At 37.2% G+C, this 16,260-nt stretch overlaps 2 protein-coding genes across 7 annotated transcripts in view; one reads left to right on the top strand and one right to left on the bottom strand.

Annotated features, from left to right (window-relative positions):
• The first annotated feature begins 130 nt into the window (after nucleotides 1-130).
• On the top strand, nucleotides 131-2,097 carry LOC123314774 (2-oxoisovalerate dehydrogenase subunit alpha, mitochondrial). Its single transcript, XM_044900117.1, has 5 exons — nucleotides 131-369; nucleotides 540-846; nucleotides 940-1,195; nucleotides 1,323-1,628; nucleotides 1,703-2,097. The coding sequence occupies exons 1-5, from the start codon at nucleotides 295-297 to the stop codon at nucleotides 2,043-2,045; spliced, it is 1,287 nt and encodes a 428-aa protein (XP_044756052.1). The 5' UTR covers nucleotides 131-294; the 3' UTR covers nucleotides 2,046-2,097.
• Nucleotides 2,098-2,752: 655 nt separating this feature from the next.
• Nucleotides 2,753-16,260, bottom strand: part of LOC123316119 — a 32,540-nt gene continuing 19,032 nt past the window's right edge. For 3 of the 6 annotated variants that reach the window (XM_044902105.1, XM_044902099.1, XM_044902102.1), the window contains exons 2-10: nucleotides 12,727-12,836; nucleotides 9,741-9,884; nucleotides 9,332-9,444; nucleotides 9,052-9,263; nucleotides 8,828-8,998; nucleotides 6,725-6,963; nucleotides 5,856-6,134; nucleotides 5,558-5,748; nucleotides 2,753-4,648 (exon numbers count right to left, since the gene is read on the bottom strand). In XM_044902105.1, coding sequence (XP_044758040.1) covers nucleotides 4,511-4,648; nucleotides 5,558-5,748; nucleotides 5,856-6,134; nucleotides 6,725-6,963; nucleotides 8,828-8,998; nucleotides 9,052-9,263; nucleotides 9,332-9,444; nucleotides 9,741-9,884; nucleotides 12,727-12,836 — 1,597 coding nt within the window. In that variant the 3' untranslated portion in view covers nucleotides 2,753-4,510. Of the gene's footprint in view, nucleotides 4,649-5,557; nucleotides 5,749-5,855; nucleotides 6,135-6,724; nucleotides 6,964-8,827; nucleotides 8,999-9,051; nucleotides 9,264-9,331; nucleotides 9,445-9,740; nucleotides 9,885-12,726; nucleotides 12,837-14,515; nucleotides 14,629-14,663; nucleotides 14,853-15,753; nucleotides 15,971-16,260 lie in introns of those variants that run through there. The other 3 variants (XM_044902101.1, XM_044902103.1, XM_044902100.1) reach the window with 3 other exon arrangements.

Here is a 16,260-nt window from a genome sequence, read left to right as displayed (position 1 = left end):
AATTGAAAAACCCAAAATTTTCAGCTGTCTCGTGGAGGTGAAGCCGGACCTGCTCACATACATAATGTACCTTCATTCCCGCTGTTCGGAAACCATAATGAGATTTTATATTCCAATTTATTCGTCGAATAACAACGTCCAAATCAGTTTCTCATGACCGTTTATCGTAGCAACGTTGTAATAAAGATCTCAACAATAACAATCACATATTGTGTAATGAAGATAAGACCATCGATCGTCATCCAGTGAATTTTGAAGGAAGAACAGTCTGTTTTTACCTACACGCTTTCGAACATGTCCACGAGCCTGTATCGGCGATGTTTCGGACTCGTTTTCGACGGAATCTTCAGGAAAAACTCCGGTCGTAAGGTGAGTCAACTTAACCTTCGATGAAAGTGAGAGTGGAGTGGGAAAATGGGTCTAACCTAGTTACCATCATTTCTAATAACGTAATAACTCGTTTCAGAGCATGCCATGGCCACAGTGGCACGATTTTTCAAACGTTTAAGTCAAAATTCACTTTCGATCTTCCTTTCTAGGCGTATCTCTTTTCCACAGAGGCAAAAGGATCTCCTTTATTCCCAGGAGCCAGGACGAGATGGACCGAAGAGCTAAAATTCACCGGCAAGGAAAACTACGAGCCCATTCCCGTATACAGGGTGATGGATCGACAAGGTCGCGTCATACAGGATTCGCACAACCCAAATCTCTCGGACGATATCATCTTGGGGATGTACGAAAAGATGCTGTATATATCGGTGATGGACAAGATCTTGTACGAGTCCCAGAGACAGGGCAGGATTTCGTTCTATATGACCAACAGTGGGGAGGAAGCCACCCAGATTGGTGAGTGAAAGAAGGTCTTGAAGTTGAAGAAGACAAAAATCAGCAGTGTGCAATTTCCCTAGGACTTTCTGTTTTATTTTATCTGAATTCTAGGAAGTGCGGCAGCTCTGAATATATCTGACGTCGTTTACGGACAATACAGGGAGGTTGGGGTCTTGATATGGAGGGGCTTCACCATACAACACATAGCGGATCAGTGTTATGGCAACTCTGATGACCTAGGTTTGGGCAAACAGATGCCCGTTCATTACGGAAGCAAACAACTCAATTTCGTCACTATTTCTAGTCCGTTAGCCACTCAAATACCTCAAGCTGCGGGAGCTGCTTACGCACTCAAAGGTACCAATAGGTAAGACGCTCAAAAAATGGGAAAACCACCTGAAAATCAATCCAAGTTTCCTGTGAACTTTACCAGGGGTGCCTAACCTAACCTAACCTAAAACGTCACTTTTGACATTTTGATTTGTCATTTTAAGGGTCGTGATATGCTATTTCGGAGATGGCGCTGCGTCCGAAGGCGACGCCCATGCAGCGTTCAACTTTGCAGCCACGCTGGATTGTCCCGTCATATTTTTCTGTCGAAACAACGGTTACGCCATATCTACACCCACGGATGAGCAGTATAAAGGTGACGGGATAGCCGCCAGAGGTCCCGCCTACGGAATAAACGCCCTAAGGGTTGACGGCAACGACGTATTCGCCGTCTACAACGCCACCAAAATGGCCAAGACCTACTGTTTGACCGAAAACAAACCGGTGATCATTGAAGCGATGACTTATCGGTAAGAAAATGGCCGACTTTTTCGAGGTTATCTTCCACAGATTGTTCCTCTGAATCATCAAGGTTTTTTTTCAGATTAGGCCATCATTCCACCTCAGACGACAGCACGGCTTACAGACCGATAGAAGAGATAAAAGCCTGGACTAGCGACAGTCCCATCCTGAAACTTCAGACCTACTTGAAGGAACGCGACTTGTGGAACGACGTGAAAGAAGAAGAAACGTTGGAGCGGACGAGGAAAGAAGTCCTGAAGGCTTTCTACGCCGCCGAGGCGAAATTAAAGCCCAAATGGACCGAAATGTTCGGGGGCGTTTACGCGGACACGCCCGCACATTTGAAGAAACAAATGGATGATATGAGGGCTCACATGGAGAAATATAAGGAACATTACCCCTTGGATAAGTTCACGCAGGCTTGAAGAAATTATTGTTATTTATTTTTATTATCTGCCATTAAAGCTTCCACCAGTACATTCGATATTTTGTCGACTTTGTTCTCAGTCAAGACGAAGAATTTTCTTCACGAGGTAAGTAGACGAAACCTGTCAAAAGTCATGATGACGTTTGAGGTTAACACATTGACACACGTCATTTACCTATGCCTGACAGTTATCTTTCCGTTATGACGTAAAGTATGACCGTCAATTTTCACTCAGGGCCGCGTCATTTACGTCTACAGGGTGTTCTACGCGAAGTGTCCAACAGAAGTACCTTAAGAACCAAATAAATAGTTTTATAAAAATTCGTGGATCATATTGAATGGTCAACCCGTTTGAAATGTTCTCGCTGCGGTGGTATTTCGAATTTGGGACAAATGAACTATTTATTTATTCATCACTGGAAACCTGATAGGTAGTTCAAATGAACCGTGGTTAAATTTTTTTAGGGAATTCGAGAATGTGATAAAATCTAGGGTGTCCCATTTGACATAACTAAGTTTGGATCACCGAGACCAAAATTTTTTTAGTTTTATAGATCCTGGCCATCCATTATGATCCACAAGTTTTTGAGAAAACTTTCATTCTGTGCTCCAGATACTTTTAGTGGATACTGATGAACTTTTTCTGTGATTTCTTTTTTTGCTGGCCACGAAACGAAGCAGGTGGGAGGGAATACAAATTCACAATTATCAAAACAAAACCATTTTAATAAATTAATCTATTGAATATGTATAAACATATAATTAATAAATCTACATACTAAGAACAAAATGTGACAAACATTAGTGATGTTTGAGTAATATCAAATAGATCAATACTTATAGATCCAACACTCAGTTAACAACTACATCATTTCAATAATAATAACCTGATTCGTTTGCAAGAAAAAGGAGCCTTTTCAAACGCCTCATACAAAAAAGGAACTTTGTGGTACAAAAACTACTCTTGCTGCTAACTCGAGCACAAAAAGTACGAACTGGCAATCCACATAGCATACATCCAAGGTATATGCTCAGATCAAAATGATGAACATTATTGAAATTTGCGAGAGAAACAGACAAATTTGCAAGCATAACAAAAAATATAGTTATATAACAGAAAAATTATGAATTGAGAGATGACTCAACCACAGGATATATTTAAGACACATCCCATAAATATTCACTAAGACCTTCCAAATTTTTATCGGTTGTTAACAATTCTTTATGATGAATTTTATTTGTTTTTATTTTTTATAAAAATAAACCGAGTTGATAGAAATTGAGCAAAGGATGAGTCATCTCCTAATTCATATTCCGACGCATGTGTAGCCTCAATAAATAAAGATATACGAAAATTTTTCAAAAAAATTGCACAAAAATTCGATGCGCAAAACCAACCACAAGAGCAAGTTAAACAGTTATACCTGAACTCTTTTCTAGTACCTTTCGATTTTAAAATGAACAGATGTAAGCCATAGTTGGACTGAAAGTGGTAGGCTCTGAAAGAATTGTTCAATTTTCCTTGACGACGTTCAATTTCTTACCGCAAATTTGAATCTTGCTCATCATTTCCTACGCAATCACATTCTGATTCAAATATTATACAAAACCTTCCTGAAAACCATTAGACACAAACAACATTTTCCAAGAATTTTGAGTTTCAACTGACCACTGTCCAAAATTTAATAACGAAAAATGCCGACGGATGAATCGCTTCAGAATACTGACCGAACGAAATGTACACACATTGGAATTTTTCTTTGTTGTTCTACAGTTGACAGTTCCAAGTCTGAGAAATATTCACGACATTGAATGAATATACAACTCGACAAACGATGATCAATAATAAATAATCTTATAAATAAATAATATAAATATATAAAGAATTAACTCGAATAAAATAAATAACTAGTTAACAGTCAACATTCGGAAACGATTCAATTCAAATTTACAATTATTGCAATAATCAAACAATAAAAAAGAACCTCCTTGATTAGAGTCGGTTAAAAGATAGGCGTGCATTGAAACTCAAAAATATAACACAATTACAACTGGAAATAAATAGTAGTTGTTAACAACTCTTACTATACACATCTCCCGAGAAATGTGCCGATATATTCATTCAATTCTCAAGATCGATTAACAGTTTTAAAATAAAGTTTTTTTTAGTAACTGTACGAGATGTCATAATGGACACAACCGTTCCACTTCATGATAAACATATAAAAATAAGTTTTTTGGGACGAGAACAACCGATAACAGAAAAAACAACAAAGTTCTATACACAGTCCAAGTTGTTTAAAACATGTTTAAATTTTAAATAAATAAAATTATTAAAGCCCGTTTCGAAGGAGACTCTTTCGGTAATGCTTAAAAAATTTGTACCTTTCAGTCCGATTTGATGAGAAAGAGTGAGAGAGAGAGAGAGCAGATGGGGCCGGTAGCTCCGAGACGAGGAATTTCCTACCTATTTTTACAGAGGTTTATCGCCGTTACCACCGCCTCGTCTATCTGTCGGAACATCGGTACGTTCTTCCGCCTGGCCAGGTCGGTCAAGTAGGCCCTACCCCTGTTGTAATCCTTCACTGCCTGATCTGACAACTGAAACAAAGACGATTAGAATATTGATTGTCCGAATGCGCGATTTGTTTTCATCAGAACGATCTACGCAGGTCAGAACTGAAGACGGGGATTACCGTGGATCGATGGAGTGCCATGGTCCAAAATTTCCGATTTTCCATCGAGCATAACTTGAAAAGTAATCCCTTCAGCAAATTTCTGTTCGCATATTCGTGATCTACGCCCTCGATTTAGTAAATATTTCAATTTTGGTGGAAATCGGGGAGATAAAATTTTTTTCTAATTTTCCATGGAAAAATTTTTGAAAAAAATTTTTTGTCTTCGATCGAAACCAAATTTATACTGTCGACTAATTCGAGGGCGTAGAACACGAATATGCAAACAGATATTTTTAAAAAAATTTATTTTTCAAGTTATGGTCGATGGAAAATTCTAAGTTTTGGACCTTCGCGGAAAAAATCATAAAATCTACATTGTTCGCGGCTGATGAATGAAATGTGGTTTTTTCAATTCGCAAAGGATCAATCTATCACCAAAAAATCAGCATATGTCCAGTGCTTTTTTTCCGCCTGCAACAGCTTCTCAAAGTTGACCAATTTTTTCGAAATTTTCCACTAAAAATGGTTTATTTTCCAAAATACTGATCCTACAAAAAATCCAATTGCATATTCGTGATCTACGACCTCGAATTAGTCGGTAAAATGACCCTGGTCGACATAGCTACATGAAAAAAAATTTTTGAGAAAAATTTCAAAAACTCGAAAACGCCTGGACGGATTCCGAATTTTCCCGATATCCACCAAATCAATGGGCTCCTAAGCGTCGTGAATCCGCATAATTCCGTCAAAATGAACTCGATAGCTTCAAAATTGCGACTTGTATCGTTACACAGACAAATTTTTTTCCGATTCTGGATTTCGATGTACTCACCACTTCACTGTCGATAACACAGTTGGACGGTAAATCTTGTATGCACAAAACGACCTTCTCGTTGAGACCGATGTAGTAAGCTGCCAATATCATACTAGTTAAAGACCTTGTATCGTTGCTAATCACGAAAATCGCCACGTAACTCCTGTCTATCACTTCTTTCCACTCCAGGATCTTCTCATCGGGGAAGGCTGAAAGGGAAAACTCGAAATTATAAAATGACAAGTGACATCTGTCAAAAGTGTCAAACGCCATAACCAAACTTCACGCGGATTCTTCGAATCTACACTATATTCACCTTCGATCGTGTTTCCGTTCTGATATATCCTACTCGCTGTCATGTTGTCGAGAATATCGATATTTTCCCTGATGGCCGGATTGTAATAGCTTAAACCGTGTTTCTTCAGCAGTGGAATGGCGACGTCGTTCCTCCAGTTGCATTTCGTCGCCAGGGAACCCCCTAAGTACACGTCGTACGTGTAGTTCTTGGCCAAGTTGATCGGCTGGAACTCCACGTTACAACTGTTGTTGTTGTTGTTGTTTGACATCTGTCGCTGAAACGTCTTGTTCGCCCATTCTAGAGAAAAAATTCGAGGTTAAGGCACAAAAGTTGTGGCGATAAAAGAATGAGAACTTGGCAACATCGCGATTCTGGGTATTTATTGAATGAAATAAGGAAATGATGAGATGATGCAAAAAATAAGACTAGCATTTGATCAAATGCGCAGAAAAAATAAAGCAAGCAAAACCAAATAAAATTTTCGAGTAGTCGGGAGTAAATTTTCCATTTGTACAGTGCGTTCTTTGGGAGAAAAAATTAATTTCGATCTTCTGGGAAATGTGTTCCAGTGGAAGCTGAATTGGCTCGAAATGGACGTAGATGCTACAATGGGACTTCAATGTGCATAGAAAAGTGCTATTTACATCGGGTTTAATTTTATTTTGTGCAAATATAACCTATAAAGTCTCTGGAGTGACGTTTAGTCTCTGGAGTGACGTTTAGGTTAATGTTATACACTCAATAAAACAAATTGGAGCTAGGGGCATCCAAAGCGTGTTAGTAAATAATACCTAAGACGTTAGTAACTGGCCGGACAACGTAACATTTGACCAAATGCCTAGTCTTGACGTATGCGCACGCCCAATAGCAAGGATCTAAGAATCTACCATTTCTGCAAGTGTCGCATCCGTCGGTCGAGAACTCGGCGACCAATGCGCAGAACTTGTCGAAGCTTATGCGGACGTCCATGGTGAAGTTGTTGGCGTTGGTCTTCGACAGGAGGTAGTTGTGGAGCTGGGTGGGATGCAGGGAACGTTGGGTGATCTCCTCGTAGGCCTCTAGGGCCTTCAGCAGGCTGATGTCGCCGCTCTGGCCGCCGTATGAATCGAACACTTCTCGGAGCCTTCTGCAACGAAGAATTCACGGTTTATGACGGTTTGTGCTAGCCCTTCAAGAGCACATGTATAACCATTAAATGAATTTCATGAATACTGAGGCCAAAAACACTACTCTTCGCTCTATCGAACCGGTATTATCCACCCCTGTCTGTGATCAGTGCTCACCTCCCAAAAATACCAAATGGAAGACGAGGAATCTGAGCGTGGCCACAAATACTGACGACTCGGGAGCCAGATCGGAAATAAGATCAAAAAAAGCTTCGGAAATTCGAGATTTCTGACTTTTACCAAACGAAAATGTAAACAAATCTACGTCATATGTCAATTCGAGGTTAGCACGTTCATAGACAGGGGTGGGTAGTACGGATTCAATTCATCGATAGCGAAAGGTAGTGTTTTTGTCCACGGTATTTATGAAATTTTTTATTATGGTATTTCAAGCCGAATACATCTCCCTGCTGGTTACTCCAACTGATCTCGACGTCGTGCAGCACAAAAGCTCCGCATAGATAAGAGACACGACGACTAATTCCAAAACAACAAGTAGGATGCGATGCTAGATTAAAAATAATCACTTCATAATTGGAGTGATCAATTCGCGATAAAACTCCTCGAGTGCAACTTGTACCAGATACAACACACCGGTAAACAATACGAATTATTCAGATTTGTCGTGGACATCGTACCCCTCTCGAGCACCGTTCAGTTTCTATCTACGGAGGTGATGTCATCCCAGCGCCCCGTTTTAAAAAAAAAAATAAATACAAATTTGACATTGCCGCGATAGCTTATCCGCCGATTCGAATATTATCAAGAGGTTATTTTTTCACCTAGATCGGTCGAATGTAAATTTCGTAGTTTCGCAGAGATAATAATAATTGAGGCTCGCGTCATTCCGATCGATTTCGTAACGTTAACATTCAGGAAAGGTAGATGATTACAGGTCATCGAGGATTTCATGACTAACGTTTCCAGGATGTGACTGAGGTATAATCTGTTTGTACCAACCCTAATTAGACTGATGTGTACATATGAATTCGTTGTGAATCATCTTCTTCAAAACGTTTTCCTCGTTTTCCAGGGGTTTCACGGCTGACGAATCCAAGTTATATGGAATAAAATATATATTGTATATTCAAAGTGAATTTTGACATTATTAAGGCGTTTTTTCGCGTTTTGAGCATTATATTTATGGTTTCGTCACAGAACGCCTCAATGTATTTTTATATTATATTAGTGTTCTGTGATTTCGACTGCACATAGAGGTGACTCTGACACTATCACAGAACACAAGGTTATTGAGACGTTCTGTGACGAAACCATAAATATAATGCAATTCAAAAGACGTGAAAAAATATGTCATGTCTATGAACAATCTATAAAAATGTAGGTTATCTGTAATGCAGCGTGCAATTCATGTATGTTATCAGTTTTCTTCACTAAACACACACTGATTCAAGAAAAAGACCCATTTCATGTCAAGTAAATAGAGAATCATGGTTTAATTCGACTAAATATCAACATTAGTCATTTCAGTTACAGAAATTGACCCCGTAGAGTCATCCCAAGGAAAGAAATCTACCTATTTGGGAACCTTCTGAAATACGGAAATCTACTGAAAAAATGTGAATATGAATAACTCAAAAACCGTTTTTCCGATTTCCACCAAAAACAATGTGCTTTTTGGTACCTTAGCTCCGCATGATACTGCCAAAATGAACCTAGACAGCTTCAAAATTGCGACAATAAATTACACACAAACACAGAATTTTTTTTAACAGACTCTTAATCTATACGCTCTGAAACGAATTTCATAGTGATTTTCAAATAGTAAGAGCGCATAAACAACAGGATAATGAGGATACTACTCACCTCAGTTTATTCATAATCTGCTGTTCCGGCTTGATGCCATTACTCGAAGAGTTCCTCAAGATATTCGCCGTGCATTTCAATGCGGTTGAGAGATTTTTATGCACTTTGATACCCCTACTTTTGACCAGCATGAGTAGGTTAGACTGACCGTCCACCAGATCTTTATATTCCCTACAAAGAGAAAAATAAGCTTATATGGCTCAAAACCGGTTCCGAATCTTTACCTGTGTGAGATGACTTCTCCCATTATTTTCTGATTTTGATGATATGGATATGCAACTACGACAACACATCGGCCAGAAGCTATCAAATCGGCTACTTCTATCATTCCACCTATACTTCTTGTCTGGGAATCCACTACGAAAAAAAGAATAGAGGCAGATTCTTTAGCTTTGTATTCTTCAACTAAAAGTTCAGGAGCCCACATAGACACTTGCTGAAATAGAACATCGATACAGCTCACTCGATAAATGACTAGAAATAAAAAATGAAAAAAATTCTTACAGGATTGTAAAAGGATATTCCTTCTCGCTGAAGCGCAGGAATGGCTGTGTCTGCTCTCCATGTGGTAGGATTACAAGAGCCCCCCAGAAAAACCTCACAGTGTTTCTTGCATTCTGAAAAGTATAACGAATGTCATTCTATCAATGTAAATCATGCTCATAAATCTTTGAGATGCATTTCAATTGAGTCAACAGTATTCAAACGCATGTAATGCCTACGAAAATTGAAATATATCGTATAATATTAATTTCAATTTGTCAAATACAACAATAATAATTCGTTAGCAAACAATTGTACTGTCGCAAATTGATGGGAGTATCTTTCAATTAGTTTATTGAAAACAATAACAATAAATAAAATAGTCAGAAGGCAACAGGAGACAGCCTGTCTCGTTATGCAGAATACTCACTAGAATAATTGTTAACTTGACTGTTCCTCTGCTGTTTGGGACTCTGCTTTTGCATTTCCTTGACGAGAACACAAAATTCTCCGAACGTAACGTAGTTTCCATTTCTTTTACTACACTGTCTCGCACACTGAAGCATTGCTGATACTGGAAGTGAAGAACATACACATAATTGATTGCAGAAAATGCAAATTCGAGATTTGTTTAATTAAATAATAAACAGGAAAACATTTAACTAGCAACGGCAGAGAGCAGTTGCAAGTGAGGTTATGTTGATATTGATTCCTTTTACAGAATCGAAGACATCGGCAGGGTTCTGCATTACCTACCAATAACTATACACAGCGTCTCCGAAAATTTCTTCATTATCTTATTTGAAATTAGTTAGTTATTCAAGTAGACGAGAAAAAAGGGAAAAAGGCATTTCTGTGATTTTCCGATTCCACGTAACTATTTCAGTTCCTTCCTTTACAAACCAGAAATGAAAAAGCGTCATATTAAATTTCCCTTGGGTTGAATAATATCGTTATTACAACCTACGTTGTGTTGAACTCTAGTAAACGTAAGTCTAGGTCAAGGTGATGGGTAAAGTTCAACGAATTCCTTGCAGAGTTTATTATGACGACTGAATTACATCAGAGGAGCAAACTATGAGTGATGTCATTGCTTTAATTCGGTTCATTATTTTATTACAATATACCTTTAGAAAGACTTAAACACAGTTTCATTAAATCGAGGAAATGAGGAAGAAATTTCAAATCAAAGAGAATTGTGGAACTCTTAAAATAATTCCAATTAAATTAAATTTTCCAAAAAAATTACTCACGTACTTATAACAGCTGAATACTCAAAATCAGTCACTCGACCCTGTTTTTTTCATTAACACTAAACAATCAATACCAACAAATTCGATATTACCAGAAAGCTGCATTGATTTATAGGTTCGAGACAAGATATCCCGTAAAAAGATAACAGGAGAGATGACAAAAAGTTATAAATAAATTGATGAAACAATTATGATATTCTAATTATTGGGATCGCATACATTCGTGAAAGGTAAATGACCTATCCACTCTATTCTTCAGTTGAAGCAGATGAAGTTTTCACTTCTTTAAACATCCAATTTGATTTCAACGTTTCAAATGGTTTTTGAACATGATAAGAGGTGGAAACAGAAATTCGAGTATGTTTCTAAATAATGAAATAGTTTGACGCACCTAAAAAACTGGAAAATATGATTTATTTATGATTTGATAATGAATTATTTCAATATTCATCAAACCCCAACTTCCCAGTCTGAATTCAGTGTCGTCGACTGTATTATTTTTTTCTTTTGGGTTAGGAACTATTAGAGTTGAAAAAACCAATCCAAGGTAATCATTTTCTCATTAGGACTGTATGATTCAGCAGACAATCTCTTTGTATGGTCCAAGGTGAGCTTAAACTGGCTGTGATTTCATATGAAAAATAACATTTTCCTCATTTATGCATTTTTTGTGCGATAGAGTTGCCAGATAAGCGATTTATACTTTTGTTCTGATGATGACTCATATTTTACTCCTTTCATGTGACTTCTTTCGTCAGTATTTTACATAATCTCGTTTTGTTATGATCAAAAATAAAATCGGAATAGTGGACCATAAATTTGAGCAGAAAAAATTGATAAAATCAAAATAAAATCGTCAACAATTCCCAGATGATATAACAATCAGCAGCTTTTGTGGGAATGTTTATGCTTATTATTATTTTCTGTAATAGAAGACGAAATAAAGTCAACAAAACAAAAATACCTTTCTGGAATTTTCCAGTCATAAATCTTGTATCGATAATAATTTCAAATTTATGTACGTGACCAAAATCAAATCGGTTCAACCTGGAAGCAACTGATTGATATTGAATCATCCAATCGACCATTGTTATACGTATAGACGAAACCCAACAAGAGCCCCAAAATTTGCAAATTTTCATTATCGAAAAAATCTGATATCCGATCATACACTCCAAGTTCAAGACTCAATATTTGTGTATTGAGCAAGCAAATACTGAGAATTTCGATCAACATCTGAGGAAACAGATTGGAATACTTTAAGATTTTTAGGAAAAACGAGGTATTTTCTGTGCATTGAAGATATTTTCAAGCCACAGATTGTGAACCCATGTTTTGCTATGCTCTGACTTCTGTCTGTGCATCTCTTGCGTAATCGAATTGACAGGTTGTTAAACGGTTGTTTAATTGATAAAAAAAAGCGTGCATATATTCCACTCATTTACTCAACAATAAATATTGTTTTATTGTTCTAGTCGTCACGTTGAGTCGGATGACACTAGCAATAAAAATAAACAGCTGATAGGATGTAAACAGGAGATGAGATTAATTTCTTCGCTGTCACGTAGAAAGTCATCGATGAAAGAGGGTGGAAGGGGAAGCATCGATAAAGTCCGAGATTAATTCGAAAATCGAACGTCATCCTTATAAATAAAATTTTTGTCACTCTCTTAATTTCATTGTTTCGTTCAGATTCTGCGATAATGATAACATAAGGGTTTATATCTTATTACCCAGATGTGTTGTAAAATTTCCTCAGTATCAACACTTTCTCTATATGAAAACGTCCTCAAAATTCCATGTGAGTTGAATGTACCATAACCATAGAATATTCTATACTGAAAGACCATAACTATCTTATGTCAATACTCTTTTTATTTCGATTCTTCCAAAATAAATTTATAATTTTTCTATTATTTATTAAGGAATAAACATTTGACTTAGGCTCAAGTGGGAATTTGTCAGAAACTTCGGAAGACTTCGAAATATTCGCAATTTATCTCGATTTCAATTTCTCTGTCATTTTTTGTGTGCAGCAATATGATTCGAAAACTTTCTTTTGGAAAATGATTCATTTCATCTGCGTCCGTCAATCAACAAGGAAACGTCGTTTAATTCATCAAAAGATCACAGAAAAACAACATTAGGTATTAAAAAACTCACCTTGAGATTTGGACGGATATAACTGCATCTCGTTGAAAACAGATTCTAGAGATTGCTCAGGAATGTGTACTGTGTGTCCCAAACGAACACAAATAGCGTTAAAAACCTCCCTGAAACAAGAAAAGATCTTCAGCAGGTTTCAACAGCAACAAAATCAATTGTCTGTTTGTATTATAGATAGAATGAAAATTTCCTCAAATTGTCAGGTTGCATCGAAGGCATAATCCATTCTTATATACAGATACCTACTTCCAAATTCAGGATTTATCATCAATATACCAACACCTGAAAGTTTTGGGACAAAGTTCTCTATGCTTATACCAAGTTTCATTTCATCGAGTATCTCGAGAAAATCTGTGCGCATTGGCGTTATCATCAACGGAAGAAACAAAGCATAAATATGATTCGTTTCGGAAAAGTAATAACATAGAACACCTGACGTTTGACGTAGCTCGTTTAAAGATCAAGAGAGTCAGGAAACCAGTGAATCAACGTCAATTAGAATCGCAGGCAATTTTCGAAATGGCGTGTCAAAGTTTAGAAAACGGTTTTCTTATGTTCCCACAGCCCGTCAATGATGCAAACTCCGTTTGTATGCATGACATCATGGTTCGACCTACTCGAAATAAAACAATCATTATAGAATAAACGATTAATTGCGTTCCTTAACAATCTGTGGTCGACCCGTGAAAAATGAATAATGGCAGTTTTATTGTTATCGATTGAGAGGACACAGAATCCACAGATGCCTATTTTTGCGAGAGATACCTGCGAGCTAGAGGTTGAAAGAGGGGTTTCTGTGGACTGCCTCAGGGATCACTATTAGGGCTAGATACTTATCTTATATAGTGTGTCCTACATCCAGTACATTTTCTGAAATATTCCAATATTTCAATCGCCATTTGAGACATTCCAATGAAATTTTAAGTATTTAATAACTTCATATTCGAACTGAAGAGCTGATACTTTGACAAGGAAGCTTTCTCTTTCACGTGACGTATGAGAATCGTAAAAAACATCGGACATAATTAAGACAGCAAATCCATCCTATTTCTGATCCGTTGAACTCTGAATCGGACAATATATCTGACATCTTTATGTTGTTTTCAATAGCTTAATGCAATTTCACGATTGAATCAATCATTTTATCGAATCAATGTAGTTGTAAACTTTAAATGGTGTCAGAATTGATCAATTGCCAGTAGCGGTTGACTGGACAGCTTATCTTGAGTTAGTGCGGAAACTACCAATAATTAAATGAGTAGACTGATGTGATTCCTCCAATATTTTTCTGTATGAAGCCGATTAAGATAAGACATGTCTCCGAGGATACCGTTTTGTTATAAAAAAATCAGTTTTTCAAAAGTGAAAGAGTACAATGTTAAGTAAACATAAATAATTTGTTAAGAGGGCTTTGGTGAATCATTCCACCCTATCAGAGTGTTACACAGTCACTAAATAGATCTCTTACGTCAATTCTAACCAATCCTAATCAAATATTTTATCAGAAATATAGACACAAATGACGTCTGGAAAGACAAGTATCTGATATCACTATTACAGTGGCTTGTAGAAATATTTACATGTTGGCTATCTCTGGAGATGTCTCCACTTCTACACCTGGTAGAGAACATCTTTGAAGTGAAATTTAGGGAGCAGTATTAGCTCCCTTGTAGTATAGATGATTTCATTCAGCATCGTTTAATTTTGAAGACGTGGTGAATAAGTAAAGAAGACTGAAACCCAGAGATGATAAAGCAATAATGATAAAGAAGATACGAATGCTTACAAGGTAAAAATGGATCGCCAAAGACAACATATCGTCGAGATATCCAACAATTTTCGTAGTGAATAGTAAATGGTATCTTTTTTCGCACTTATCGGCATGTCATCAAAAAATTATCTCCATGCCACCTATCACATACAATGTCACTCACGTCCAAAACAGCAGGGTAGGCAGATTCAGACGCATATCCTCTTCTGATCTCGACAAACACAGGTTCAAAAATTCCTTAATAGGTCCCACTATCACCTCCCAAAATACACACACTCTAATCTGTATCACAACGTTGCAATAACTATAAACAACCTAGTGTATCTCGTTACGAAAGACTTTTGAGCTCGGTACTTGTGAGTGTCTTTCACCATCACATTTTATCTTCGACTAAGGATTAATTAAAACAGACGGACGGATCTGTTTATGTGCGGCAGCAATTTTTAAAGATGACGGAGTATCTATTGCTGGAACTTCCAATAAAATCGAAGCTTCATTGTTGAGCGTTCCCGAAATGGGTTTTCTGATGCACACAAAAATCTGGGTCCAAAATGTGGTCTATCTTTCTTCGTTTAGATTTTCATCTTCGAAATGGCATTTTTCTAAAATTTCAGTTGAAAGCTCCTCAAGATAGAACGGTTGCTTCAAGATCGCTATTGTTCTCAGATTCATTACTAGAAGAGTTGTTCTTTCAGAATAGGTATAACATTTAAATCTACGATTATTTTTCTGGGAGGAAATTCACTCGAAAGGTGACCTTCAAAAATTCCCAAAAAGATGGGGTCAGTTAAAAATTCCTCAAGACCGAACGGTTGCTTCGGGATCGCTATGCTTCTCAGATTTATTACTAGAAGAGTTGTTCTTTCAGAATAGGTATAACATTTAAATCTACGATTATTTTTCTGGGAGGAAATTCACTCGAAAGGTGACCTTCAAAAATTCCCAAAAAGATGGGGTCAGTTAAAAATTCCTCAAGACCGAACGGTTGCTTCGGGATCGCTATGCTTCTCAGATTTATTACTAGAAGAGTTGTTCTTTCAGAATAGGTATAACATTTAAATCTACGATTATTTTTCTGGGAGGAAATTCACTCGAAAGGTGACCTTCAAAAATCCCCAAAAAGATGGGGTCAGTTGAAACTAATTAATCCTTATTATTGTGTTCATTTCCTCCCCGTTTAGGCGTGATCATTGTTGATTAATATAGAGAATTTCAAAGATAAAACCCTGGAACCCCATCAGAGTCAAACTCACCACAAAATCCACCATCCACCTATGAACAAGATCCTCTTCACAAACTGAATGAACGAGCTTTTCCAAGAACGCGTTACACATAACACCATCAATTGAATTTGACACGAGCAATTCAACTATTTTATGGAATTCCATTGAGGCCTGCATACACAAGCGTGACTTTTTTATAAACATCTCAATGATAGTAAATACGCGATATAATAGAACTGTTTTCGATTACAAAATATTTTTTGTCAAGTAGGGGTAACCTTGACCGTCAATGTAGAGCTGTTGTGTGCATGTCAATTGTGCTTTTGCTATGGCCAGAATGGGGCAAATGTTCCACAACCCATCTTTTTTTTTAATGCACTGTGCCATCCCTATGGAAAATATTTGGTACTTCCACTCACGGAGCCACGTTTGCTACGCAAAATTGTGGAAAGATTCTGCGATCCATATGTCATTCTTGACCTTGTTCCTTGTCAAAACACGTCCTTGCGAGCCACTGAATGAAATTCTGGCTGAAAT

Source organism: Coccinella septempunctata, chromosome 6 (assembly GCF_907165205.1).
Source record: "Coccinella septempunctata chromosome 6, icCocSept1.1, whole genome shotgun sequence".
NCBI classification, from domain to species: Eukaryota; Metazoa; Arthropoda; class Insecta; order Coleoptera; family Coccinellidae; genus Coccinella; species Coccinella septempunctata.
The sequence above is the reverse complement of the archived record's forward strand: the minus strand, read 5'-3'. Positions and strand labels throughout refer to the sequence as shown.